Below are 26664 nucleotides of genomic sequence, written 5' to 3' on the forward strand. Positions count from 1 at the left end.
AGGCAGAAGGTGCCCCGGGTCGGGAGGGTGGGTACTGCCTCTGTTTTTATAGAGCCTGCAATTAACAGGGGTGTGCCAAAAGCACTGTCTGAATTTACCTCTTCTGCCGACAGTAACCCCAAATCAGTTTGCCAGAAACTCGGGTTATGTTCTACCAAAGCTGACCTCTGGATCACAGTAGCCCCTGTGTAGTTGAGTTTCCTCTGATGGAGCACAGGCTTTGGTGATCCTAAGTTGTGACCTCACCTGCTGTGAGCTGGAGTAACCAGATACATCATGCTCCATATCACACACCTCATGCCATGAGGTAGGAATGTGAACACTGCTGTTACAGCAGCTTCTATCCTGAAAACTCCCAAATGTGTAACTGGTCCTTTCAGGTCACAAAAGTGGTGCTGAATTACTGTGTTGGAAGGTGGCAAAGTCATTATAATTTTGTTTATGCTCACAAGGACTCCAAATGCCTGATTTCAAAGCAATGGCATCCAGCTAATTGAACTTTGGGTAGATAGTAATTGTGTCTAATTACAAAAGGAGGGCTTTACTGCCTAGACCCTGGTACCTGGCATGGATGAGTTTGCATGTTGCACTAAATCCACCACGAGTGTTATTGGTGACAGCCTCGGAGGTAACAGGTCCCTCCTGCCCTGGAGCTGCATAAGCTGGGACAGCAGAACTGGGAGATACTCCAGGCTGTAGTGGGGTGAGCCATTTCAAAGTGCTGTGAAGAGCAGGGGACTCCACCTCTCCTCCTAACTGAACGAACAGATGAGACGTAAGGAATCTGGTAAAGGAGAATCTCTGTGAAGAAGCAGGATCCCTCTGCCTCTGTTGCTCTCTGCAGGTTTTTCCTGTGTGCTGTGTTTTCTGCAAACTGCAGTGTACCAGCAGTCTTAAGACAGTTGCCAAGTTTGGAAACACACAGCTTCAGACCACAAAGTACTTTAAAGTAATTCAACACAGTCTTGAGAGAAGAAATTGTGGGTGGTGTTAGCTCTTGCCAAGGGTCTCTTTTATTCATCCCCTACCCAGAGGGCAGAAATCCAGCAAAGACTTTCTGCAGCTCCTTCTGAATTTTTTTTTAAAAGCCCAGAATCAAATCCCAAGAGATTCATGATTGGTTAGTCTAGAGATGAGAAAAACTAAAAGAGAGAGAGGTCTTTGAATATACAGTGGGTTCCTTCTGAAGGAAAAGGGAGACCTGTGGTCTGTGTCCCATGAAGAAGGACAGCAGGTGGAGGACTGAAACTGGAAAGAGAAACTGTGAGAGAAAAAGTGCCATGCACTGGAGTTGCACCAAGTAGCAAAAACTCTCGCTTTCTTTGAAGTTGCATCCTGCACATATTGCAGGTCCTCCTGCAATGTTGTGGGCCATTTTTAGCAGGGCCAGTTAGTAATCTAGGCCATCTGGCTGTGTGGCTGAGGCTGCCTGAGCTAGATAAACTGACACATTTTGGAAAAGCCTCTGTATATGCTGCAGGCTTGTGACTGGTGTCCTTTTGAATTATTCTCATTCCAGCCCATGAAGTGTTTCCCTGGGAATGCTGTCGGGATATCATCATCCCTTGCTGGCTGCTGGCTGAGTTCCTGCTGTGCTTTTGGCTCAGGGTGCTTGCAGCCTGCCTGGGAAAAGCTGATGAAAATAGGGAAGGAAAAGCCCTAAGCAGGCAGCAGTGCAGCTTCAGGCAGGATCACCCTGAGCCACCCTGGGGGGGCTTGGGGGGTTTGGCTGTGCCAGGATGATGGGTAAGGGACAGCTGATATCCTCCCGTGCTGTTTGTGGGCTGGGAGCCAGCGTGGTCCTGTCAGTTCTGTGCTGGGAGAGAGGGCTTGGGAGGGCTTAACTTGGCTCCTTTCCCCTGCTGTCGTCTGCACTTTCTGCTGTTTATCTTCTTTTCTTTTGGCCTTATATTAACAGCCTGTGTCAATGATACAGCATTGAAGCAATTTACAATTCATGTTTAAGTGATTAAAAAAATGCAGGACTGACATACCATACAGTGCTCAACCCTATCACATATTTTTCATATCACTGACTGATACTGCTGTTTAGTTTCTGTTTATGCCTAAAACTATAACATAAACATGGGAAGTTTTGCTATGGGATCTTTGCATTCAGAATTTCCTGTGCTTGCAGCAATAACCTCAACACATGCATATGACAGTCATGCAAAGGAGTTACTACATTAGCTTAAATGCTTCCTTCTGGACAGAAAAAGAAAAAAAGAAATGTTCTAGCACACTAGAATACATAGAAATGCAATGTATTTTCTTGTGTCACTGTGGACCAGCATGGTCAAACCTCCTGGTTGTGAGGTGTTGTTCATACAGATTTGCAAACAACTTGGAATTGAGAAAATGGAGAAATATGAATTTGTGTGTGCCTGTCTGTATCTGTTTGTCCAGTGAAGTATGAGCCAGAGGTGGAATTTCATGTGCATTCATGAATGAAATAAATGCTGATGAAGGGTAATGCTTAGGGTGGTTACCAGGAGGGAAGAGGAGGCGACGGGATAATTGCTAGAAACCAAACTACTAAGTCCTGCTTGTTGTAAGGAAAAGAGTGCTCCTGCCTTGCAACAGTGCCATTGCTACCTTTGAATGCAGACAAAAAATGAAGAAAGTGCAACTGCTGGTGGCCCAGTCACCAAAAATAGGCTGTGGGTTGCACTAGGATATCGCCCTCTCCTCATGTGAAATGTTGGTCCTAACTGCAGGGTGCTTCTATATTTAGGTGTCTGAAACCTGAAGAAAGTGTGGTTATGTTATTTTATCATCTGAGCTGCAGTGGGTCATGAAAGCTTGTTGCTGAAGCTCGTGAACAAAATGAAGTTTCTGAAGTTACTCAGTGTGGAAGAATCACTTAATCCCTGGTCATGTGTAACCACTGCAGTGATTTGAGCAGTTGATGTTACTGGTTCTGGAGTTTGCTTATTCACTATTTTATGGCTGATTTGTTGCTGCAATATGGCAGACAATAAAACGGGAAGCTGGGGAGGTTACCTGTTCCCAAACTGGCTGTGTGCTGTTTAACCCTGTTGTTCCCTCTTGCAGGAGCAGGCTCAATGCTTCCCGGGAAGTGGCCCCAGTGAGCCTCCCGAGCTGCCGGCTCATTAAAGGCATCGGTACGTGCTTAAAATAACTGAGTGCTTTGCTTTTGTCCACACTTCTTTTGTAATGGCTTCTTAAAGCCAGCTTCCAAGCCTGATCCCAAAAACAAAGTGCTGATTTGACTTTCATTTGCTGCTCGGACTTGGAAATAGGGAGAAACTGCAGGAAGCAAATGTACTGAAAAACTAGTTTGGTATAAGTTGGTTTTTAGTTTCTTGTCATTTTCTTGAAATTGAGTAGCTTGCAAACACTTGCCATTGCTAAGCCACTTGGGAAATGATTTGGCTTTTGGGTGAGTGTGGGCTGGCTCTTCAGGCAGGTGCCTACAGGAGGCTGTCAGCTGGTGGCATCTTGGAGATGGGACATGCTGCAAGGGTGGGAGCTCTAGGGGAGCGCCACAGGCACATGGTGAAGGAGCAGCAGCTGAATGCCAGCCGGGATGTCCCTCCTCAGCGCCACATTTTGGGGATGTTTCAGAGCCAGCTGGTGCGAGCTCCTGCTCGGCGTGGTTGTGCAATGCAGCTGTGCGGTTCCAAAGAGCGAGGGGTCATGTTTGTCATCTTAGTCTGCCTTGCAGAGAGGCTTAACAGGGTGCCTGAAATGTTGACTTTGTACTTTGGGCCATGTGTTTAGCACACAGCAGCATTTCTGTTGTGGTTTTTTTTTTTCTCTCCATTTAGGATAACCAGTTTATGGATAGCTTAGAAATTGATAGCTTTTTTGTGTCTCCCTTTCTCCCAAAAAAACTCAACACAGGCTTGATGGCTAAGGATTTCCCCCTCCTTAGTATTTTTGGAAATGTCTTAAATTAGGTTGAAATTTGTCTGGATTTTTCATGTGTAAAAAGTCATGGGATGAACTTTTGCAGCCTTGCCCTTGAGCTTGCTGAGTCAGTGAGTTGATTTCAGAAATCTAGTTTCTTCCTTGTGTCAGGATTCAAACATCCATCTGTATAAAGCCAAATTTCTGCTATGAATAAGTATATGCAGTGTTCTTGTGCTTGAAAATGAGCACAGAAATAAATTGCATTAAAAATATTTCCAGGTCTTCTAGATTAAGCTGTAATTTTCTCATACAAGCCTATTAATGATGCTTGTTTGAGGGTGATTAATATAAAATAATTTCTGAGTAATTGTTTAAGATATCACGATTGCAATATTTATAGGACTTTTTTTGCAACATGATTGTTCTGTTGAGAAAAGAAGGAAACTTGGAAAAGGCAAATAGAGTTGTCTTTAATTTCTGAACAGTATATTGGTTTTTGTGCCTGGCATTTACATGTGGATTAGGTTATTTCTGAGAACCTGTCTCTGTTTAGAGGCAGTGGATCCATTTATGGAGCTTCATTTCTGCTTCCTGCTGGCTCCTCTAGTTCTGTCCCTTCACACAGAGAGCTGCACCTTGCCTTGAAAAAACATGATAAAGATTAGTTTAGCAGGTCCAGTGTGGCAGAAAGAGAAGTAACAAAGGATTGTGCAAACTCAAAAGTTGGCACAAAAGTTCACTCAAATGTCTTTTAAAACTCATTTGCTGTGACTAGGGGACTTATATCATTCAGGCTGACCAAGGAGTCCTAAAGCTCAAATACTGCCTAGGTAGTACAATTCAGATATGGGGTTCTGCTGTACTCAAGGCTGCTTGTGTGGGTGGCTTTGTGTAAGGATGTCTTTGTACATGAACATCTTGGCCTCCTGGGCCTTTTGCCTTTAAAATGCTAGGATAAAGTTTAAAAAATAATCTCCCTTTATTTTAATATTTAAATCAGTCCTTCTGAACTCTCAAATGCTACATAGGTCCCAGAGCTGGATCAGCTGGATCTGAGCAAAATAATGTTAAACTATCCACTCCATACATAGAAGAACAGACCTCTGGTACAGTCTATGAATTATAAGTGATGGATCTATAGTAAATGAAGCAAACACAGAGTAAATGGAAGTAAATGGAAGACTTCTCTAGTGGACCCTTTTCTTTCTACACAGTTTAATCTTTTCTGTATCTTTTTGAAGACTTTAATCTATTCTGCTTTGCAAATATTGTGCAATATAAGCACAGATGCAAACACTGAACAAACAAAGATTGCAGCTTGTCCTAAGCCTCATCCATAAATATGTAGGAAAGGCTATATTTGCAGAATAAACATTAGCTTCTGAGTTTTATTGGTGACTCATCATGTTATTGGTTTATAATAAACTAACCATATCTCTACTAATTCCTAATGTTCAAGAAGCTACTACAGAAGTTGCTAGAAGTACTTGCATCTTGGAACAATCTGTGGAATATGGGCAAAACAGTGTCACATTTTTGGATATGAAATCCAGATGGGTTTTTTCATTAGATACACCTGCAGAATACATCATACTAAGATAAAATAAAGAACAGCAAAAAGCCAGCATTTCTAAAGTAGGCAGCAGTTTTTCATGCTATCTTTTAATTTTTTTAAATGCTACCTTTTCAGATAATCCCATGGATAAGCTGGGCTCAGTGATGCAATTAAACATCATAGTGCATTTAAGTGACACCTGAGGAGTTCCTAGCTGTCCTGGCCCACAGAGCCCTCCCAAAGCAGGGCATGCAGGAGAGTCCCTGAGCTGTGTCTGCAGCCCCTCCTGGCTGTGCTGGATCAGCAGGGCTGTGCTGAGTCAGCATTCCACTGCTCTCCCGACACCACTGGCTTCCACACATCCCAGGACCAGCCATGGAGTGCCCAAAATGTGCTTTGCTGGGCAGTTTCTCTTGAGGCAGTTGGGTGCAGGGCTCTCAGAGTGCTCCTTCCACTTGTAGTTTTTAATTATGTGCTCCCAATTAGCCTGCTCATCCTTCTGCTTGGCAGCCTCACTGATTCAGTAGCGATAAATGATTCTATCTCTGTTTATTCACTCACCAGTGTGTGCTGCCAGTAAAAGCTGTCTGTCCAGCTCATGTCACCATGGCAATTGAGCCTCTCAGCATTTATTTATGCTGTTATCCTCACAGCAGTCCTGGGAAGTGGAGAATTGCCACTAACCCCATTTTATAAATTAACCCAGATTTCGAGAGACTGGGGCAAAGGAAAGGAGTTTGTGGCTTAAACCAGAGTGTAAGCTGAGCTGAGGAAAAAACCCCGCCCAAATTCAAAACTGCAATTGGAAAATACAGACTGTGAATGTCTCTGCACATCAGTGCAGATGTTGTCTCCTGCCTGAGTAAGTAAAAATTCAGAGCCAAAATCCAGAGTGGGATAACAGCTGACTCCTCCCAAAATGCATCTTCAGACATTTTGCTCATCAGAAGGCAGGGATACTCTGCTCATTGCTGTCATGGGATGGAGCAGGAACTTGCTGAGGCTGAGGAGGAGCTGCTCCTGGCCAGAAGTGAGAAGTTGTGCTACTGCATCTTCCCAGGGCTGAGCTGGGTAGGAACTTTCCTGGATGTGTGGATTTGGGGTTCTGGTTCATCTCCACAGAAGCAGTCGGTGATCCCAGGATAAACTGCAGCCCAGCCAAACCAGTGCTTGGATAAATAGGAGTTGCTTAAAAACAAACAGTAAACCCAGCTCAAATTTGCAGGTGCTTCCTTGGGAGGAGGTGTTGAGGAGCAAGGGATTGTGTGACCCTTGCAGGCTGTGGCAAAGCAGGACAGGGTGTGGAGACATGGGACAAGCTGGCTGGAAAAACCTTGTGTTGATGGCTCTGGTAAAGAAAACCTGCTGAAGAATTTTCTTTAAGCAAATGCTGCTGAGTGGTTTCCCTCATCATCTGACAAGTGGCTTGTGAGGCATGCTGGTTTTGCTGGTGATTTGGAGAAGAGAGGGGAGGCTTCTCAGGGGAGTGGTGGAAACATGGGATGGCAAATGGGCTTCAGCATTGGACTGAAAGCTCTTTGGAGAGTGCTTGATGAAAGCCTAAAATTGCTCTAGTGTTCTTACTGAAGGGTTTTTAATTTATTTTCCTTTCTTAGCAGGGAAAAATATTACAGGAGCTACAGGAATATTGAAATATTGAAAGTGATTACCTGTAGTTGAAAGTGAGGTCTAACTATGAAAGCCCTTAGCTATTATAGATATAGTTGGTTCTCTGTCACTTGAGACTTTTAACTAAATATTTGGCAATCCATCTTTGTGAAGTGTCCCAGCTCAACCAGGAGAATTAGTGTGCACAGTTCCCACAGCTGCCTTGTGCAAGCCTGAGGCCAGATCACGGGTATGGTCCTGCCCTGGAAATCTCCATGCCCACACTAATTGCTCACTGCAGAACATCCTCAGGAGCTGGTGATTCATCCCACACCTGGTGATCCATCTCACAGCATCTGGGGCACATGGAGCTGGTAGGAGACTGCCTGGCCACTGCAGGGGCACCCTGGGCCCCCAGAAGAGGCAAACCCCAGCACTGTTTCCTAACCTCATGTGCTGTCCTCTGCTACCACTTCTAACACCAAACTTCCTCCTGTGCATGGTCACATCAGAAAGGGTCATTCATGGGAGCTGGAATTGTACTTAAAAGGAGTTTTTCCAATGGGAAATACTTAATGTCACCTGAAAACCCCTGTTTTGCTCTGTTTTTCAGAAACTGGTTCAGAAGACATCGATATACTTCCCAATGGACTGGCTTTCATCAGCTCTGTAAGTTCCCCTGGCTCCTCCCCATGCTGGGGCTTGCCTGCTTCCTGATCTGCAGAAGCCACAGGTGGAAACAGCAGCAGGGGCTCTTCTCCACAAGGCTGACGTGCTCCCAGAGAGCAGTCTGGTGTAGGCTTAGTGTCATTGCCCTCTGTTTGAGCAAGCATGCCTCTTGACTCAGAAGTGGTGTTGGTGGCTCTGGCATGGATATCCTATTGCACTGACTTACCTGGCCACATAACCTTGACTCTTTCATGCTACTTCACTGAAATGTTGAAATGTCAACCCTCTGCCATGTTAAAAAAAAAAAATCTAATTTTATGTATCAGTTTTGCTGTTCCTGATTTTTTATTCTTTAGCCTTTAGGAGATAGGTTTTCAACCTTTTCTTTGAAATTAGGATGGCTGGTGATTATTTTCTAAAACAAAAGCTGATGTTCTCATCTCTGTGCTCCAGGGGCACTGAGGTAATGATGATGTTGTAAATCCATGTCAGGAATCCTGAGCTGTTGCATTGCTGCCTCTTTCCATGGCTTCTCCATGTGAGCTGCAATCAGTGATGCCAGTTTGTCCCCACGGTGTGGCAGTTTGCAGATACACCAGATGTGGCTGGGCTGTGTGCCTTGGGCACAGCTCCTTGTGCCCCCACAGAGCCAGGGGCAGCAGAGCCATCCCTCCCTCACTGCTCTGCAGGCTGCAGAGGCACAGACATTCCCTCCTGTGCTTCCATGTCTGATCAAAGCCTCAGCCTCTTCACCCCAGTGATGCTCTTGTGTACCTTTTATCCAGGAATTATTTTCTTATGTATTTTCTATATTTTCTATATTTTGTACAGGGCTTGAAATACCCAGGATTAATGAGCTTTGCTCCAGATAAACCAGGTGAAATATTTTTGATGGATTTGAATGAAGACAACCCCAGAGCAGTGGAACTGAGAATCAGCCGAGGGTTTGACCTGGCATCCTTTAACCCTCATGGAATCAGCACCTATATAGACAGAGGTAAAGAGCTGGAGGTGGTGGCAGATAGCAGCCTAGAGAGCACAATCAGGAATCCCTTTGCAGCCTTGCCCTGCACCCCCAATGGTTGTTCTTGCTGGGACACAAAAAGGTTTGGGGTTTTTTACCCTTCTTTTGTTCTTTTCTAAATGTCGGCTGCTGAAGGAAACACACTTGCACATAATTTCAGTCTGTCTGAAACAGAAAGATGCCCTGGATATTAAAAGGAAAGAGAACATGGTAGAAGTTAGAGTTGAAAAGCCCAGAAAATTGATTTTTTGTTTACATCTGCCTCACATTGGGTTCAAGTGTTTTGAGGAGATACATCCTTCACCAACTAGGAGTACCCAGAATGGAAACTTTTGTGGCAAAACAGTAAATTATCAAATCTCTGTAATTACCAAAATCTCTGTTACTCTTTGGCCAAGCCAGGTTCTCTTCTCCAAGATATGTTCTCCTACAGGCTCTGATTAGCTGTTGAGTATGCTTTCCCCTGTTCTTTCCTTGGGGGTTTTAGCAGAGCAATTAGAATTCTGCAAATATAAAGAGAACAATTCCTGCAGTTTTACCTGCATCCCCATCACCCTGTAAGGGAAGGTGTTGGAAAAATCAGTGGTGGCTAAAGTAGGGTCCTAGCAGCAGGGCTGGGCAGATGGGCTGCAGCCTGCATAGGATGCAGGAGAAGGATGCTCCTTCTGCTGTCCCAGGGGATGTGGTAGACAAACCCAAAACCCAAATTGCCTTGGCCACAAACTCTTCTTTCACCTGACTGGGGCTGTTCCACAGATTGCAAAGCCCAAGTGCCTTGGGTATAAGGATGAGGTGGTGATTTCTTTCTTCCTTGGAAGAAATGGCTAAAATCTAGTACACACAGCAGTTCCCTGTATAGCCAGCCTGGGAGAAAAGTCGCTGGAGATGTGGATCTGGTTGCAGAGGCATCTTGCAGAACGTGGGTTCTTGTCCCTCTGCCTCTGCAAGCCATGAGACAAGTGCCCCAAACTCAGCATGTGCTCTGTACTCGAGGGCTGGGGGTGCTCAGGCTCACAGACTGCTGCAGAGAATTCAGCTGTTTCTGTTTCCTTTCCAAGATGACACCGTGTACCTCTTTGTTGTGAACCATCCCCACCAGAAGAGCACAGTGGAATTGTTTAAGTTTGTAGAAGATGACAATTCTCTTGTGCACCTGAAAACCATTCGACATGACCTTCTGACAAGGTACTGGACTCAACACAGTCTTCCCCCAGGCCAGGCTGCACTGGTGGAATCCAATGTAGGATGAATTTGGGAGTTAGGCTGTTATTAATATATTTCCTCTGTAACCAGCATCCCTGTTTCTCTTACTGATTACTTCTTGTCTGTGTAACCAAAAGCTGTGTTTCTCCAATCTCTTCTCTAAATTAGATTTTTTACAGTTGTATCACTAAATTAGACTTAAGCCCTGTGATTGATGCCAGTGAATTAGCTTGGCATCCATTTCTCCTTTGTTCATGTAACCCATGCTCACATCATTGCAGATATGAGTTTCCAGATATTTTATTCTCTGGATTTCCTACACTGTGACAAACCCCGTACATTTAGCTTTTTTTCTGTTTTTCTTTTTTTTAAATACAAAATTTTTTGGTCTGTCATACTGCAATATGATTGTGAAAATATACAGCCAGATTGATAAAGTTGTCACAACACCTACTTGTTCTCTGTTTTCTACTTGAATGTAATGCAAATAGTAATAATAATAGTAAATAATTTCTATGTACTTACAGACAGGTAGCCAGATGAATGTAATGCAAATAGTAATAATAATAGTAAATAATTTCTATGTACTTACAGACAGGTAGCCAGATCTCTAGCTGATGGCTCTGTTCAGGTCTCAGCATTGCACAGTCCTGGCTCATAGAAAATAGAAGTAAAAAGGACCTAAATAATTTGGTGACTACTTGAAGTACATTTTTAATTGCAGCCTCTTTATGGGTATTGATGACCATGTCCTGACTGTATTCTGGGCAGTCCTAAAATGCTCCTTCATACCTCTGTTTTAATTTTTTTTTTTAATTTCTCCATCTCTTTATTTTTTTTTTTTCAGTGTGAATGATATAGTAGCCATGGGACCAGACAGCTTCTATGCTACCAATGACCACTACTTCACTGACTTCCTCTTGATGTTCTTAGAAATGTTCCTGGGTTTAACCTGGTCAAATGTTGTTTACTACAGTCCAAAAGAAGTTAAAGAAGTTGCATCTGGGTTTTATTCAGCCAATGGAATTAATGTTTCACCTGATAGAAAGTAAGTTTTTCCTTACATTAGGTTTTGTTTGATCACACAGAAGTATCTGGGGATCCTAATTTGTGCATGTGGTACCTCTGTGGTCAGGTGTGTGAAATGGTTCAAGTAAGGCAAGCTGCTGCAGTGTTTGTAGCACAGAAGTTTTGTGTCTCAGTGTTTAGCAGCATTGTTTGCTGCATTGTGTGGTACTTTCCAGGCAATATAAGTGAACAGTTTCTGCATTTTAACCAGCTGATACAGGAGTTTGTGTGTCTTGCTTGCAAGGATTAATGGGGCAGGGTTTCTGCAAGCAGGGAGTGCTCTACAGTCTTAATCTGACTTGACCAGTCCTGTGCTTTGGACAGGTGATGTTAAAAAAATAAATCATTAATTGTGACTTTCTGGTTCCAAGGCTTATTTCAGTGTTGTAATGGAGAAACTGGCACAGTGTGAAGCTACACTGGCACCTCAGCAGGTTGGCTTCAATGCCCTATGGCCAGCTTGCAATATCTGTATGTGGGCTTGCACAGGAGGAACTGCCTGGTTTTGGTGACTGCTTACTCATATACATTAAGAGCTGCTTTTCTTTCTTTTAAAGGTACATCTATATTGCAGATGTATTGGATCACAGTGTCTATGTCATGGAAAAACATGCTAACTGGAGTTTAACCCATGTGAAGGTAAGGTGCTGCTGTTCTATAAAAAAAAGAGGCAAATATGGATTTTGGGCAGAATAGGTTTGATGAATGATATTTCAGTGTGATCATCTGTAAAGTTCTGATCTGAGTGGCTCCTGCTGTGGGTTTGCAGAGGTGCCCACCCTCTTCCACCCTCCCACCAACAATCAGGGAGGGGTCTTGGGTCTGCTGTTGAGCTGTAGTGGAAGTCTGCCTCAGGCAATGTGGATCAGAGACCTGAAAGCATCTACAGAAGGTGTAAATGAGCTGATGGAGGAAGCTCAGAGCAGCAAGCAGGTTTCTCATAGCACAGGGGTGGGGATGATTCATACCGGGGAAAAGAAAAATAGAAGTGGGAGAAGTGGGGGGAGAAGTATTTCTTAAAAAAAAACCAAAACAGTCTAAGTTATGTCATATGAGACAAGTCTGTTGGTTATGTTGTAGTTTACTTGCAGGATTTCTGACAGATTTAACCTTTTGTTTTGCCTCTGTGCTGGACAGACGCTGCAGCTGGACACTCTGGTCGATAACTTGTCTATTGACCCTCGCACTGGAGACATCTGGACAGGGTGTCATCCCAATGGCATGAAGCTGTTCTACTATGATCCTGAGAACCTTCCTGCATCTGAGGTGCCTTTTGAGAGTCATCAGTGGTCTCTTGGCTGTGTCTGTGCCAGAAAGTTGTTTTGTTCAAATTATGCTGGTATAACTTAACTGCATTTCATAGAAAGTGCCTGGTACAAAGTGCCTTTGTTAAAGCAAAGACCAAACTGGCTTCTGCTTTTGAGTGAGAGCCTGAACAGCGTATACTCACTAACAAACACTTATTCAGATCCTTGGGCAACAACTAAATAATTTCCAACCAGTAGCTCAGTCACTTTGGACTTCTTAGGCTGCTTTCTGTGCAGCTGTGGACATGCACACAGATTCTGATGAACTGCATTAATTACTGAGCCAGCACTACTTTGTCAAACTAAACATAATTGACTGAGTGCAAAGAGTGACCAGAAATGTGCCCACAGGAATGATTAATCTATGCAAGTGTAGTTCATCTGTAGGTTAGACTGTAATTCTTTCTATGAAATCAGTAAGGTACTGGCATTGGGGTGATAGTGGCTGCAGCTGGCTGCTGTCCATTTGATTTCAGCCTTGTCTGAAGCTCCCTGTAAGATAGTTCTCAAAATTACCACATTCCATAGCAATAGATTTATGATACTAGGCAGTTGTGTACTCTGTCTGTCTGGGAAAAACATGAAAATAAGAAGATACTAACTAACTATTAGTCTGGAAAAATCATGTAGGTTCCTGGTGGTGGGGATGTCTGCCTTGCTTCCTTACAGATGTTGCACAACAACTTAAAAAAAAAAAAATCATTGTTCATGGATGGTGCTTCACTAAGGCCCTCTCACAGCAATGACAAGGTTGCAATTCTCAGCAGCTGGTCATTCTCATTAGTGCCCCTGTCCCTGGAGCATTTTCACCTGTGGCCATGTCAACAGCTGTGTCCTCCACCGGCAGGTCCTGCGCATCCAGAGCATCCTGTCGGAGGAGCCCCTGGTGACTCGTGTCTACTCTGACAATGGCTCAGTGCTGCAGGGAAGCTCAGTGGCATCCATCTACGAGGGAAAGCTGCTCATTGGCACAGTCTTCCACAGAGCTCTCTACTGTGAGCTATAGCTCCTCACGGGCAAGACCTGCTGCTGTGGAAAGGATGTGATGCCTTGGGAGCTCACTTAGTTTCTGCTAGACCTGCTAACAACGACTGGTCCAATAAAGGTTAACTACAGTAATGGAAATGTATTTTAGCCTTCCTCTCCAAAATGAGACTTCCACGCAATACTAAAGGAACTGGAAGTGAAGGTGAGAAATTAGTTTATCTGTGTAATGGGGAGGGCCCCATGTTGTTAACACAGGGTAACCTTTGAAGTTCAGTTTCAGATTGCAAATGACTAAACTATGGGACACTGAATTACGTGCTGGCTGGATTTCAAGTTTGTTGTTTGGCTGTTTTTTCCCCCATGGGAAAACTGATTTTGTAAATGAGAATTGCTGACTACCAGTGTTGTGTACATTCTTGTCACAACCCCTGGGCCTTCCCAGGGACTGTGCTAGGGTTTTTATTCCAAACCTTCATGTTGGCTTTCCCTATTGCTTCCAAAATAACTGGAAGGAGAATACATGTTATTTCAGTCTCATTCATTTCCCCTTCCCCCTTAATGTTATTTACTGATGTTACTCCAGTTTCATAAATTTGTTTTAATCCAATGAGAAAAGAGTAGGGCATCACTTTGGAGAAGTTTCTTTCTGGGTCTTTCAAAGGGAGTTTAGAAAAGCTTTTTTTCCTCTTAAAGAGTGGGAAACATCTCCTGCACACCTTCAGCAGGAAGTGCATTAGCAGTTGCTATTGTCTGCTACCACAAAGGGAGCATTTCTGGTTGCTTTGCAGTGGCTCCCCTGAGCCATGGTCACACATGTCCTGTGTTTAATTCAGCTGGTGTGGAGTTGATTCCCGTGGCACTGCTGTGCACCAGGCAGCCCTTCATGTGTACTGACATGTTGCACTGCCAAAAGCCCTCCAGGCTTCCTTCAGTTAGGGTTTTTGGGATGATGTTAGCAATCATTTGCAATGATCTGAACTCGGTGTCCTTTGAAGCTGGAGCTTATGGAGTGAGTTCTTGCCTTAGTGTGGAAGCCCTTACCCTCAGAGCAGCTCCTGCTGTGCTTTCTGTCCTTCTGTTCCCACCTGTGATCAGCTCTCTGGTTTTGTGGGAGCTGCTGACATGCAGGTAAAGGCTGTGTGTTACATGTGGGATCTCTCGTGCTGGGGTTGCCACTCTGCTGCCTGCACTGGCCCTTTTCAGCATCTTGGCAGCCCCTCTGAATGCTGCCACCAGACAGACACCCCTGAGGGCCACCAGCCCCTCTGCATCCTTCAGCTGATGCAGTGGCTTTTCCTCACTGGAGGTGGAGAAAAAAGACAGGCTGCTCCTGAAGTGCAAGCATGGGAGGAGAAAGAGCCAGTCCCTGGGATTGCTACGGTTGCTTTGCTGTTCCCTCCTGCTCCTGCATGGGAGTCCAGAAAACACAGGAGTGCTTCTGCCTTTTAGACAGACCAAATAACCTGGTCTGTAGCAGCCCAAACACTGAGATAGGATGTGGAGTATGTGCAAGCCCTCCTCTGTCTGTGTTTTGCAGTTCTGGCTGAGAAGAGGCAGCACTGCAGGCTGAGGTTTGGGTGAGCAGTGGCCCTGAACAGTAAATGTGTGTGCTGACACCTCTTGGCTCCTGCACCTTTCCTCTCTAACAAGCCTAATGGTTTTCATCCACTGAAGGAAGAGAGTAACTGCTCCTTTCCTGAGCAAAAGGGACAGCTCTAGTGAGCAGGAGGTCATTGCCAGGCCTTGAGGCTGGGGCTGTGTTGCTGTATGGGAAGGATGGTGTCACCCTCTTCCTCTGCACAGCTGAGTGGGCTCTGGGTCTTGCCACATCACCTGCTGGCCCCAGGAAGCCTCTGCTCCACCCCAAGCCCCAGGCTGCACTGGCTCACTGGGCACAAGAAGTTATGAGGCTGAGAACAGCCAGTGGCAGGTTGGCCCTTCCAAATGCCACCAGCTTCCTACACACACACTACCAACAGTGGGCCCTGGTATTTGTGATGTTGTGTATCCAAGGAGCACCTGCTGCAGGGGTCAGTGATGGCTGGAGGGGCAGACTTGGGTGTCAGTTAATCACACAGCTGATTGATGGTCTCTGGGGGTGGCTCTGCAGTAGCAGGTCTGTGCACAAACTGCTTACAGCTCCTCTCCAAAATGCTCAGTTGGTCTGGGGACTTGAGCACTGCCCAGGCTTCACTGTCTGCCCACGAAGGCTTCGGTGACAAGGACTCATCTGCTTGGATCACAGCCCTGAGTCTTTTGCTGCCCATGGCGTGCAGCCCTTCCCCAGAGCAGAGCCAGCCCTGAACGAGGGCAGCTTTTGTCTCATCCCTTTGCTGAACTTTGGCATTACCTAACTCTGGCTTTTCCCACTCCTTTAGTAACTGCTCTCCCTGCTGGGCACTTCCAGCTTCCCTCCTCAGTGGTGTATTTCCTACAGGAATTTGTAATCCATTTTCAGCCTTGAAGAGCAGATGTCATTCCCAGAGCACAAGCTGACAGAACTGCTCTGAAGGAAGTTCTCACAGTAGGAGAGGTTGGGCTATTCACTTGTTTGTGATTAGCCATCAGTGGCTTGCACTAGCATTCTAAAGTGGTAATTCCAGGCTTGTGTCACTTTTTGTTCTGAAGGGTTACATCATGCATCAGTGGCAGTGACACAGCTGAAATGCCCATCAGTCACCCTGCAGGTCCTCAATTTACTCTCTGGTTGTAGAAGTGCAACAGCCACTTCCCTCAGCAGTGCAGAAGTAACCCATCAAAACATTATTGTCACATTTTACTGTTGCTTAAAACATCTTCAAATGAACAAATCTACATCTTGTCAAACTTCTATTTTTTTATTGGTTTTGGCCTTTCAGAAAATCAAGACTGTCTTCACTCGTCACTGGCTTTATTTTAATTTTTTTTTTTTTTTCTGTTGTAAACTATTCATGTGCTGAAGATTTTCCCATCAGATTGCTTTCAGATGGAACCATGGGCAAGCGAGGGGTGTTATCTTTTCCTACAGCATTTGAGAGGACAGACATCACAGCTGCTGTGACTGGCAGGACATTCTGACCTGAGTGAGCAGGGCAGGAAGCCCACTGCCAGCCTCCTCCTCCTCAGGTGTCCCAGCCTTGCAGAGCAGAGGTGGGAATGGGAGCAGGGCCACCAGTGTCCAGGTGGTGCTGGGCAGGAGGAGGCAGGCTGGGGTACAGCTTCACCTCCTGGCAGCCTCTGCACAAACAGCAGTGGTGGGAGATGCAGCTCCAGCCTGGCCTCAGGCATAGCCCATCATCCTTAACATGCTGTAGAGACTGGAGCAGTTCTGGCCATTTCCCAGCTGCAGAGAACACTTGCACAAACAAGACAAGTGTAGATGGCTCCAGGCCTAGGGAGCTGCTGAGCAGACACATTTTACATGTCACTTGTGGACCTGCAGCCTCTTAGTATCTATTTTAATTAAGACAGTAATTTTATGAATTGAGGATTCTTTTCATCTTCTTGCAGATGGTGGCTGTATTAGTGGAAGGTAAGATTTATGATTCAGTCGTTGGGAAACACAAACTGGGTTAGACAGATTAAGTGCACAGTATTTGGCCTAGATTCTGCTGGATGTAAATCCACTGAAATGACTACACAAATTACACAGTCTGTGCCCTTTGTTTTACCTTAAATCAAATAAATAAAAGACATATTAAACACATTCAAAGAACTGCTGTACTTTGAATGTATAAAATGCCCATTATAACTAACCTATACTTGAAAGTAAAATGTTTTTATGTAACAAAATCAATCCAGATCTTTAAACACATAAACATTGACCAGTATCAATGTGAAGGCAGCCTATTTTTATATCAACCTGCAGCAAAAGACTGCATGTTACATTTCATCAGCATATAAAGAAAAAATATTTTTTTTTCCTTAAACTTTTTTTTACTTCTTTCTACATAGTTACAGAGCATAAATGAGAGCCACTTGGGGGCTTGTGAATCATGCCAATTTGGCCAAGAGCTGGGGTTAAAAAAATCTTTGGCTGAGCAGAAAAAAGCAATGAAAAAGTAGGGCAAGGTACATATTTCCCTGACCCATGCAGCTGTCAGGTCATCCTCATCATTTGTCATTTCTTCTGGAATGACCAAGAAAAGGGCAGAAAAGTGAGGACTCATTACAAATTCTAATAAAGATTCAGGATTTCTCATTTTATTGCATTCGTTGTCTAACAACAATAATACTCATTGGCAAGAAATTTATTTACACTAACAAATTAACTTTAAACCACAAGGCTTTGTTGTTTGTATTTCAACTGTAAGAAAACAAAGGGCCACCATGATGTTTTCTTTTGATGTCTCCCAAAAACTAAATATTAGACAAAGTTATCTTGGGGAAAACTCAACAATCTAGAGAAGTTCATATCAACCAAGCACAAGAGAACAAGCTCAGACATGGCACTACTGTGTCCTTCATGCAGGTGATCAGACACCAAGATGTACAAACAAAAAGTTCAGCATAACATGCATTTCATATACATTTGACCTCTTTAAAAAAAGAACAGAAAAAGGAAAAAATCTGAAGCACAACTATCTCTTTAACCATATAAAAAGAAACAATGTAAGAAGCCAATTTTTACAGTAAGCACAGTGCATTTTAGTCTTTTAGCTGCCTGGTCTTCTAGCAATATGTGTAACACTTGTCAGTGACCAGTGAGATACCACTACAACATGACTGGGAAATATGAAAGCAGTTGTTGAGTGAATGTGTATGGGAAAGTAGAGTCAGAAGATGTTCACTGTGCACTCTTCACTTCCAAATGGGCTGGTTACTCCTTATCCCTGGTGCCCTGAGATCCTCCTTTCCTTTAGACACCTCTGCACAGGGCCCAGATCCATTTCCACTGGTGGCAATGGCAAAGCTCCCACTGGAAACCCAGCAGGAGCCTACGTGGGTTGGATCCAATCTTGTGAGCTGTGAGCCCTCCTCTCCTCTTGGGAAGAAGAGACCTGCCTAACTCATCCACACTTCCCAAAGAAACAGGCAGCCCAAGGCACCACCACCAAACCTTCCTGTAAGATGTGCACTTTTTAAATCATTACTTAATGCTAAAAGCAAAAGTACCAGTTGGTACAGCTGGTTAGGAAGAGAAAGCTCATTTTATATTGAGGGTTTGGAGGGCTCAATGTCATGACTAAGATATTACAGCTTTGAAAAATCAGTTTCACAGGTACAGAAGAAAGTCCAGTAAAATCCACAGGGAGTTTAACAACATCTGCAGATGACCCACATTCCACTCAGTACTGAGTGGGCAAGGCTCCTTGGATTTCACCTGTCATCCTGCTCAGAAATGAACTGCAGAAAGTGCTCCAATAAAAATCAAAGTTGGGTTGAAACCACACAAAAAAGTGTTTCCTTGCCAGAATACTGACACCCATGATGATCCTCTTCCATGCTACTGTAGAACAGCATTCTGCACTATGTGCAAGAGTGGCATTTCCTTCTCTTCTTTCTCTTGGAAGTGGAATACAATTCATTCTCAAAAATGACACTGCCCACCTCTTACAGTTCATGAGCCAGGAGGTGAAGGTGTAGCAGCTGAGGAGGACAGGAGGCTTTGATGGAAGCAATAAAGTATGAGGAACCCTGATCCAAAGTGTCAAGCACCTCTGAATGTCAATGACAGCTAAGGGCTGGCAAGTCTTAGAGGAAAGCTGCTCAGTAATTCTAGTAAAAGCTCAATTCTTGTGGTATCCCTGCAGCAGACTACAGTCATAGCAAAAAAAGATGTCATTGCAAAAAATCTTTGAGAAGTTGAAAAAATACAAAAGCATTTGTATACACTGAATACAAACATCTAATGCCATTCAGCTTTTTATTACTGGCTTCTGTTCCACAGTGTAATTCTAACCCATGATCTTGAACAGGCTCCTCTCCCAGCAAGCCAGCAGGAGCTGCTTAGGGTGGTGGGTGAAATGCAGACAGTGGGCAATTCTCTGTGCATTGCAGTGAAGGGGTGCAGCTCCTTCCTCACCCCCTGGCCCTGCTCTCCTTGGGTAGACAAACCCAACAGGGAGTTTAAGAAGAAAGAGTGCAACAACCCACCCGTAAAGAAACAGGAAGATACAAGCTGGAATGATTAATGTCAGTATGTTTGGCTGATTTGAACAGAACAAGGAGCCACTGCTCTCCTCACAATCTCAGTATAAGCACTAGGGGTTTTGGGACTAAAGTAACCTGCAGTGTGGTATATTTCATTTTCTATTTTTGAGATTTCCACTTTTTCCTCCCTCTCTGTTCTTTGCCTTTTTAGAGGCTCTATATATTCACAACCTGCAATACTGCAGCAATGAGCAGAACCAGAGTTTACAGAACTGGCCTAGCACCCTAACCAGGGAGAAAAGAACTTGGGCCAGCCTGCTGCAATCACCAGGTGTAAAGATGATACAAACACATGCCTTGAGGTGTGGAAACACCTCACTGCCTGCACAGCAGCTCAGTGGTGGCCAGGCAAGTCAGCCTAACAAAAACAGCTTTAGCTCCACAAATAAATACACAATATAGGTGACATTAGGTGAGCCAAACCATGAGAAAGGCTGTCCAGACACTTAACACAGCAAATTTGTTTCTACTTGTTACATTAAGCCCCACATTAGTCTGACTTAGCACTGGTTTACAGGAAGTTAAGAACGATGAGACAACCATTTTCTGTTTCTTGTAAGTCACAATACAAGGGAAAAAATGCAACACAACTTTAAAGGTCCTATAGAACAGCAAGAAACAGTTTCAGACTGTGCTTCACGTCTGTTATCTGCTGACATTTCTGTGCTCCCCAAGACTGAGTTGCCATACTTCATAAAAGGAACCACATAAATCTTTTATAACAGAAAAAACAGCAAAACCCTTGTCATTGTTCCATATCCTTAGTTTTCACATGTTGATCAAAATGCATTTTAATGGTTTTAATTTAAATGTAAGCCACTAGGTTTTTTTTAAAGTTAGATTTTTGTTCATGTTTTTAGTCTGAGAATAACAAAATAACACTATCACAAAGCAGTAAAAACCCCCTGAATACTTAAAGGATGTAAGTTGAATTAGTTATTCTGCAGAGTAAGAACATGATTTACAAAGAGATTAACTAGGCACCATCCTAAGAAGAAAGAATGAAAACTCCATATATAATGCCAAGCAGTCTGCTCTGGTTTCTAAATTAAAAAAAAAAAAAAGAACATAAAACAGAGACACCACCTTAGATTCTTATATACAACCACTTAAACATTACTACAATGTAAACATAATTTAAAAAGAAAATCATCATCTAATGCATTTATCAACATTGTATTTAAAATATTAAATGTCCAGTTTCTTCCAGGTAACTTCTCCTACTCTAAGAATGATAGTTTTATGAGGCTGTTAAACATTTGTAAATTTTTTCTCCTATGAATGAACACAGAAGGTTTTGCTGCAATGTGTAATTTTTGTTAGCAGGTGTATTTAGCTGCTGGTGGTTTATCTCAAGAGAAGTATCACAGGCTTTTAGAAATATCAGCAAGTATCTTTTTTGGCAGTTTTAATTTTAGATCTGAATCAAATATACATCAAAAACTTGTAGAAATTGGATTTGGAAGGAAAAATAAAACTAATGCTAAGTAGATCTGTTGTGTATTAATTTTGAATGAACTAGGCTCTCTCAGTTAACAGACCATTTTACATGTCAAAGAAATTATTAGGATCAAAAGAAATGTAACTATTAACAGTGAACCCTAAGTGTTCCAAATCTGAGCTTCAGAGACCGTTGCAGACACAAATCTGAGTGCCACAAAGTACAGAGCAGAAGAGAAGCCAAGCCAAACTAAAACACACATTTTCTTCAGAGGGATTCTCAATTCCAGGCTGGTGCATTTTCAAGTTCAAGATTCTAACTTAGCATAAGCATCTTAAGCAATTTCTGGGTTTGCACAGCTGGATGAAGACTGCCCCTTGCAGGCTGCATGGGTGGGAAGTGACATTTCCCAACCATGCACAGTCAGCTTTGAGTGCAGAGCAGGCAGCTCATGCCTGCAGCTCCTCGTTGTGCAGATCTGCCCATTGTCTGCCCATTCTTCTGAAGCAATACTGTTTAGTTCTGTACTGCTGTTGAGGCAGTAACATCACACACTGCTTCTGTCACAGCCAAAACTACACAGCAGGCTTCATTCACAGCCTTGCACACCCCAGAAATCCCTGAAGTGTCACCACTGCTAAGCCATCAAATTATACAGCCAAAGCCCAAAAATACAGGTTTTGGTTGGATATTCTTCAAATGTATCAATCAAAACAGTTAAAGCTTGGGAGCTTTGGATTAAGTAACCATCACCTCCATGACACTGACCTTAACAGCAATGCACTGAATTTAATTTAACCAGAGTCACTCATCTTCCTCTTCTTAAAGTGCACTTCTGTAAAAACTGAAAATCTACAGCAGACTCAAGTTTGATAATTGTTTCCAATACCAGCTTCAAAATAGCAGAGCACAAAGCCTATTCTCCCAATGCTTACTGACTGGAGAATGAATTTGAAGATGTGGTGTTTTTCCTGGGGAAAAACCAACTTGAAACAAAATAAATCCAGTTTCCTGCATGAAACACATGAAAAACAAAGCAGAATGTGCTATAAGAAAGTTGCCTACACACTGGGAGCACAATAAAATTTATACAGATTTGTACAGTGTGCTCTAGTTAGAAATTTATCCTTGCTCAGATATCTAAAGGATAAATGTTATCCTCAGATTTCTATATAAACCCACATAACCATTTAAGGCTTTGCCTCCTTCCTGGATTAACTATTGTACAGTTAACAGAAAGAGTTTCCACCTCCTGTCCTTTACCCAGGGGGAATATTGACTCTCCTGTCTTTATTTCCAGTGTATAAGAAGTCACTGAACAGTTTTCAGAGCAGTGTTGCTTAAAGGTACTGATGCAAGATGAAACTCCAGCAGACTGAACTGAGTATCCAAACACCGTAAAGAAGATGAAGTTCCAGTTAGAAAGTTAAGTCAAATCTTATCAGACAGAGCACAACTCCTTAACCCAGCTGAAGAAATGTTCCCCAACCATACTGACTGGCCATCCTATTCAGAAGAGGTGAAGCAGTGGACATGCTCCTCGGCATCATGCTGGTTACTGAAGTGACCAAACACACAGAGCTCAACAGAGAAGAGTAGTTTGGAAGGAAACACCACCACACAAAAATGAAATCTGTTAGCTGTCAACAAGAACAGAACAAACTGAGGGGCTGGGATTGTTTCACATGGCAACAGCAACGAGCGTGAACTGGATATGCAGGAAAGAAAACTACACAATAGAAATGTCCCTAGTCATTCTATGTACAGCCCCATCTCTCTGTACACAGTCTTGGGCGATGAACACAGGGAAGCTGAAGGGGCATCGGAGTGGATAAGAGTTTCTCTTTCCTTGACATGCCTCCACCTGCCAAACACAGCAGCACTTCTGCTTATCACTGCTCATTAGTGCCCTCTGTTGCATCTGATGAACACTTGTCTGTTTTCTTTGATCTCCTCTGCAGCTGCTCCTGTTCCTTCTTTCGAAGTTTTTCCCTTTGCTTTTCCATTTTCTCTTGAGCTTTGCGAGCCTTCTCCAAGGATGCTTTCATTTCCTTTAGCTTTCTTTTAATGATTGCTCTGTCTTGGGAAGATGTCATGCCGAGAGCCTGAGGGGGGGAAAACAAAATTTAAAAGAATTTCTTATGGTTTAATCGATCATGTTTTGTTTCCATATTCTAGTAATAATTCTCCTTAAAAGTCTGTAATGACAAAATGAATCTGTCACAGATTCAGATACATCACTGATGTGCAAGTACTATACTTCATGCTTTCCAATTCTAGAATATTAAAGATGAGCCTTCATTGCCACCACCAGTGCTTATTTCATTGATCAAATAAGGCAAATAAACTATTTTATTGAAATAATTTAAGTCCACATAGAATGAAACTTCCAAATTCTCACTGCTATGCCTTAGTCAAAAGTTCACCCGCAGTTTTCCAAGACAATTATAGTCAGTGAAGTGCCACCAAAAAATTCAGAAGGGACACTCGGACTTTTAGATCTACTGAGCTTCCTGCAACCCTGTCCTGTATTTGTGACTGAAGTAGGCTCATATTTTTACTACAAGAAACAATGCATACTTTATATATCAAAACTGTATTTAGTTCTAACATACTACAACTAGTATCCCATTAATCCATTATTCCCTTGCTACTTCTGATATATGTCTATTCACTGTCTTCTCAGAATCACCCTTTCACAAAATAGAGCTGGATGAGAAATATGTGCACACAAATGCCACCTTCACACACTGCTGTATGATTTGCACAAGCAAACATGGGTACATTATATACACCAAGAATTTCCACAAAGCAAATACCTTGCATTTATACTTTATACTTTTTCCATTTATGGCTTTATGCTTTCTGTTTATTATTCTGGCCAATCACAGCTCCATGCACAAGGATTTGCCGCTTTCTGGATTAATTCTTACTGTCTTTGAGATGATGTAAAATGATGAAAGATACTATAGTTAATCTTGAAGCCCAGTCAGTTAATTACCTTGAGCTTACTGCCATCCAGCTGAAGGAGATGCTCCCCATTAATGTTCTGGGCACTGAATTCAGAAACATATTGTTCAAGGTTCAGGCTCATCAACCAGTGGGAAACCTGCTGCACACTCCACTCATGAACAGCACGACTCTGACACTGACTGTGCTTCGGGGACTGTCCATCATCAAGGATCTGCGACAAAAATATTCCATGTTATTATTTAAGTGTAACACAGATGCGTAACAACATCTTTCTGCACAAACCACCAGCATCAGAGCAAAGTATCTGGACTATCTTTGCACTACAGTAACAATTTCACACTGCTATGTTACATCTCTATCTAACCAAGCACCTAAGAATGAATCACAGAAGAAAAAGGAACTATTGAATGACAGAAGGAAAAGGAATTGGCATTCCTTTTAACCCAAGCAGGGACTGAAATGGCCAGGTGGCACAATTCAAACCATGTATGCTCCCATTCCCTCACAAGATTTTTTCCTTCAAATTAGCAGGTTTCTAAAGGATGCAATGAATCCCACTTCCTGAGCTCATTCCCAGATCTTTATTATTTATTTAAGCTATTAAAAAATCAGGGGAAAATAAAACCCTCAGAAAACCACTGAAGAATTCAAAGGGATGATATCAAACAGACAGTGAGACTGATTCTGTCTATGGAATAAGACTCATGAGATGGCACAGAGGAGTGGTACGGAACATACAGTGATCCCACAGCCCTGGCCCTGCTCTCACCACGTTGTGCTGCTGTGGGTGAGAGCACAAACCCCACCAAAGGCCAAGTGTGATATCAACTGCTGGAGCAGACTCATGTCCCTGCTCTTCCACTTTATTCCACCCACAGGCATGCCAGTGGGGCCTGAAACAAAAGCTATTCTGTCCTGGCTGTAGTCAGCAAAGCAGCTGCTACAGGCTGCAGCAGCTGTCTGCTGTTAGAGCAGCTTTTACATTAGCTTACATGATGCTGGGAGCTCCCTCTGCTTCTGGCTGTCCAGTTGTAAGGGCTGGATGCTATCCTTTTCTCCTATTGCCAGCACAAGCTCAGCACAGCTGATGCCTGGTCTGGTAGATTTGCTTTGACACTGACCCTCCTCCTGCTTCCAGCATACCAAAAAAACTGCAGTTTGCTATGGCCTTGAAAACTCTCAGCAAAAAGGAGAGGACAACTCAAGACATGGAAAGAGGAGCCAGTGGCATCTGTGTGTTCTGTGCCAACAAGGGTGTTTGTCACATAACACCACAAGACAAGAAATGTGACTCTGCAAAAGAGACAGTGCATTGCCACGCGATTCACCACAACAGCACGCTAGTATCTCACCTCATCATCAATCATATCCAGGCTCTGAGTGAGGGAGCAACAAAGAAATGGGAAAGAAAACCATTATAGAAACAAAATACCAAACATGTAACAGCATGTAAAAGTTCAGGCAATGGCAGCACCAAGGTTTGCAAACAGATATGGCTACTTAAAACTAACAAGATTCCTTTAAAAGAATTATTTCCAGAAGCAAAGAGGTTATGTTGAAAGCTCAGCACACACATGATTTGGCAGCTAAATCTGACACTGCATTAATGAAACCCCTTTGGAGTTCCTGATCTTGACACCCTAGAACTGGTGGGAACCTCTCTGATGGTTCAATTGGCACACAGCAGAGGATGGAGAAAACACATTCATTTTTATGGGCCTGTTCCATGAAAGGCTTGGTATTTAGAGTAATAAAGTAGAGAGCTGAACATGCAAAATGAAAGGATTTTCAAGCTTTTAATTCAATACCACTCTGAACAGGACATTGCCACAATCAAATACATAATATAAGAGGAATTAAACATGGTAAGATAATGAAATGTATTATCAAGATAGTACTAACACTAAACAAAGTGCAAGTGATGATGTTGCTATTTTCAGTAATTCACACCATATGCAGACCTCTGTGCTGTCTCATTTTGTTATAAATTTTTGCCCTTAATTATCTGCAGTAAAAGCATCCTTGAAAGAATGGCTGGGTTTGTAGAGACTTGTAGTTTGGCAAATTGAGTTGCATAGAACAGCTCTCATTCTTTAAACCCAAGTAAACCATGCAGACAGTAATAGATAGCCTACCTATCATTAAAACAACAAAAAGGTATAGAAGGTATAGAAACTTCAAGTTTCCCCCTCTCTAGTAAAAACAATTTGGCTCAAATCTCACACAAAAAATGTGAAGTTCTTATGGAGTGTTTGTTAAAAAAAAAATAAAAAAATAATGCACAAGTTTCCTGACTCCACAGGATGTGCAGTCAACTACTGTCAAATCATTCAACCTCACCCACAACTGAGTTACAAAACTAGTATTTCGAGAAGAGTATTTTCAATGCATTATATTCAGCTCAAATATGTCACCAATTTACAGGATTAGGAAGCCTTTTTACTTTATTATTGTATGAAAAAACTCTGGAGTAACTGACTTCAAATCCACTGTGCAAAGCAAGCACAAAGAATGCAAAGTGGATTAAGACATACAATTATAATAATCAATACACGTACATTCAGGTACAGTAACACACAATTACTGCATGTGCAGGTCATTCCATCAGGGTAAAAACTGGGGTAGGTGAAGGTGCCTTACATCTCAAGTACATTTACCAAACTGTTCTCTATGCTTGTTATATCAAAATTCTCTCAGGCCTAGTTTAGTGCATTTAGATCTGTATCTATGTCTATTTAGAAAAAATGTATTGGCACATGTGAGGATATAGCATCTCCTAGGACACCAACTGCATTCCACTTCCCTACAATAGTACCACAGG

The 26664-nt window shown here is 42.9% G+C and overlaps 2 protein-coding genes across 8 annotated transcripts in view; one reads left to right on the forward strand and one right to left on the reverse strand.

Annotated features, from left to right (window-relative positions):
- LOC130250267 (serum paraoxonase/arylesterase 2) overlaps nucleotides 1–13698 on the forward strand; it is a 29246-nt gene extending 15548 nt beyond the window's left edge. For 2 of the 3 annotated variants that reach the window (XM_056485761.1, XM_056485760.1), the window contains 7 exons: nucleotides 7653–7708; nucleotides 8540–8705; nucleotides 9791–9917; nucleotides 10783–10983; nucleotides 11561–11642; nucleotides 12141–12269; nucleotides 13158–13429. In XM_056485761.1, coding sequence (XP_056341736.1) covers nucleotides 7653–7708; nucleotides 8540–8705; nucleotides 9791–9917; nucleotides 10783–10983; nucleotides 11561–11642; nucleotides 12141–12269; nucleotides 13158–13316 — 920 coding nt within the window. In that variant the 3' untranslated portion in view covers nucleotides 13317–13429. Of the gene's footprint in view, nucleotides 1–3054; nucleotides 3126–7652; nucleotides 7709–8539; nucleotides 8706–9790; nucleotides 9918–10782; nucleotides 10984–11560; nucleotides 11643–12140; nucleotides 12270–13157 lie in introns of all 3 variants that reach the window. The other variant, XM_056485762.1, reaches the window with a different exon arrangement.
- A 3759-nt stretch (nucleotides 13699–17457) lies between these two features.
- The window catches only part of PPP1R9A (protein phosphatase 1 regulatory subunit 9A), a 127435-nt gene continuing 118228 nt past the window's right edge, over nucleotides 17458–26664 (reverse strand). For 3 of the 5 annotated variants that reach the window (XM_056485754.1, XM_056485756.1, XM_056485752.1), the window contains 3 exons: nucleotides 25196–25219; nucleotides 23872–24054; nucleotides 17458–22975 (listed from right to left, as the gene is read on the reverse strand). In XM_056485754.1, the coding sequence (XP_056341729.1) occupies nucleotides 22763–22975; nucleotides 23872–24054; nucleotides 25196–25219 (420 nt within the window). In that variant the 3' untranslated portion in view covers nucleotides 17458–22762. The remainder of the gene's footprint in view (nucleotides 22976–23871; nucleotides 24055–25195; nucleotides 25220–26664) is intronic. The other 2 variants (XM_056485757.1, XM_056485755.1) reach the window with 1 other exon arrangement.

The sequence above is a fragment of the Oenanthe melanoleuca genome, chromosome 2, assembly GCF_029582105.1.
Source record: "Oenanthe melanoleuca isolate GR-GAL-2019-014 chromosome 2, OMel1.0, whole genome shotgun sequence".
Lineage (NCBI taxonomy): Eukaryota > Metazoa > Chordata > Aves > Passeriformes > Muscicapidae > Oenanthe > Oenanthe melanoleuca.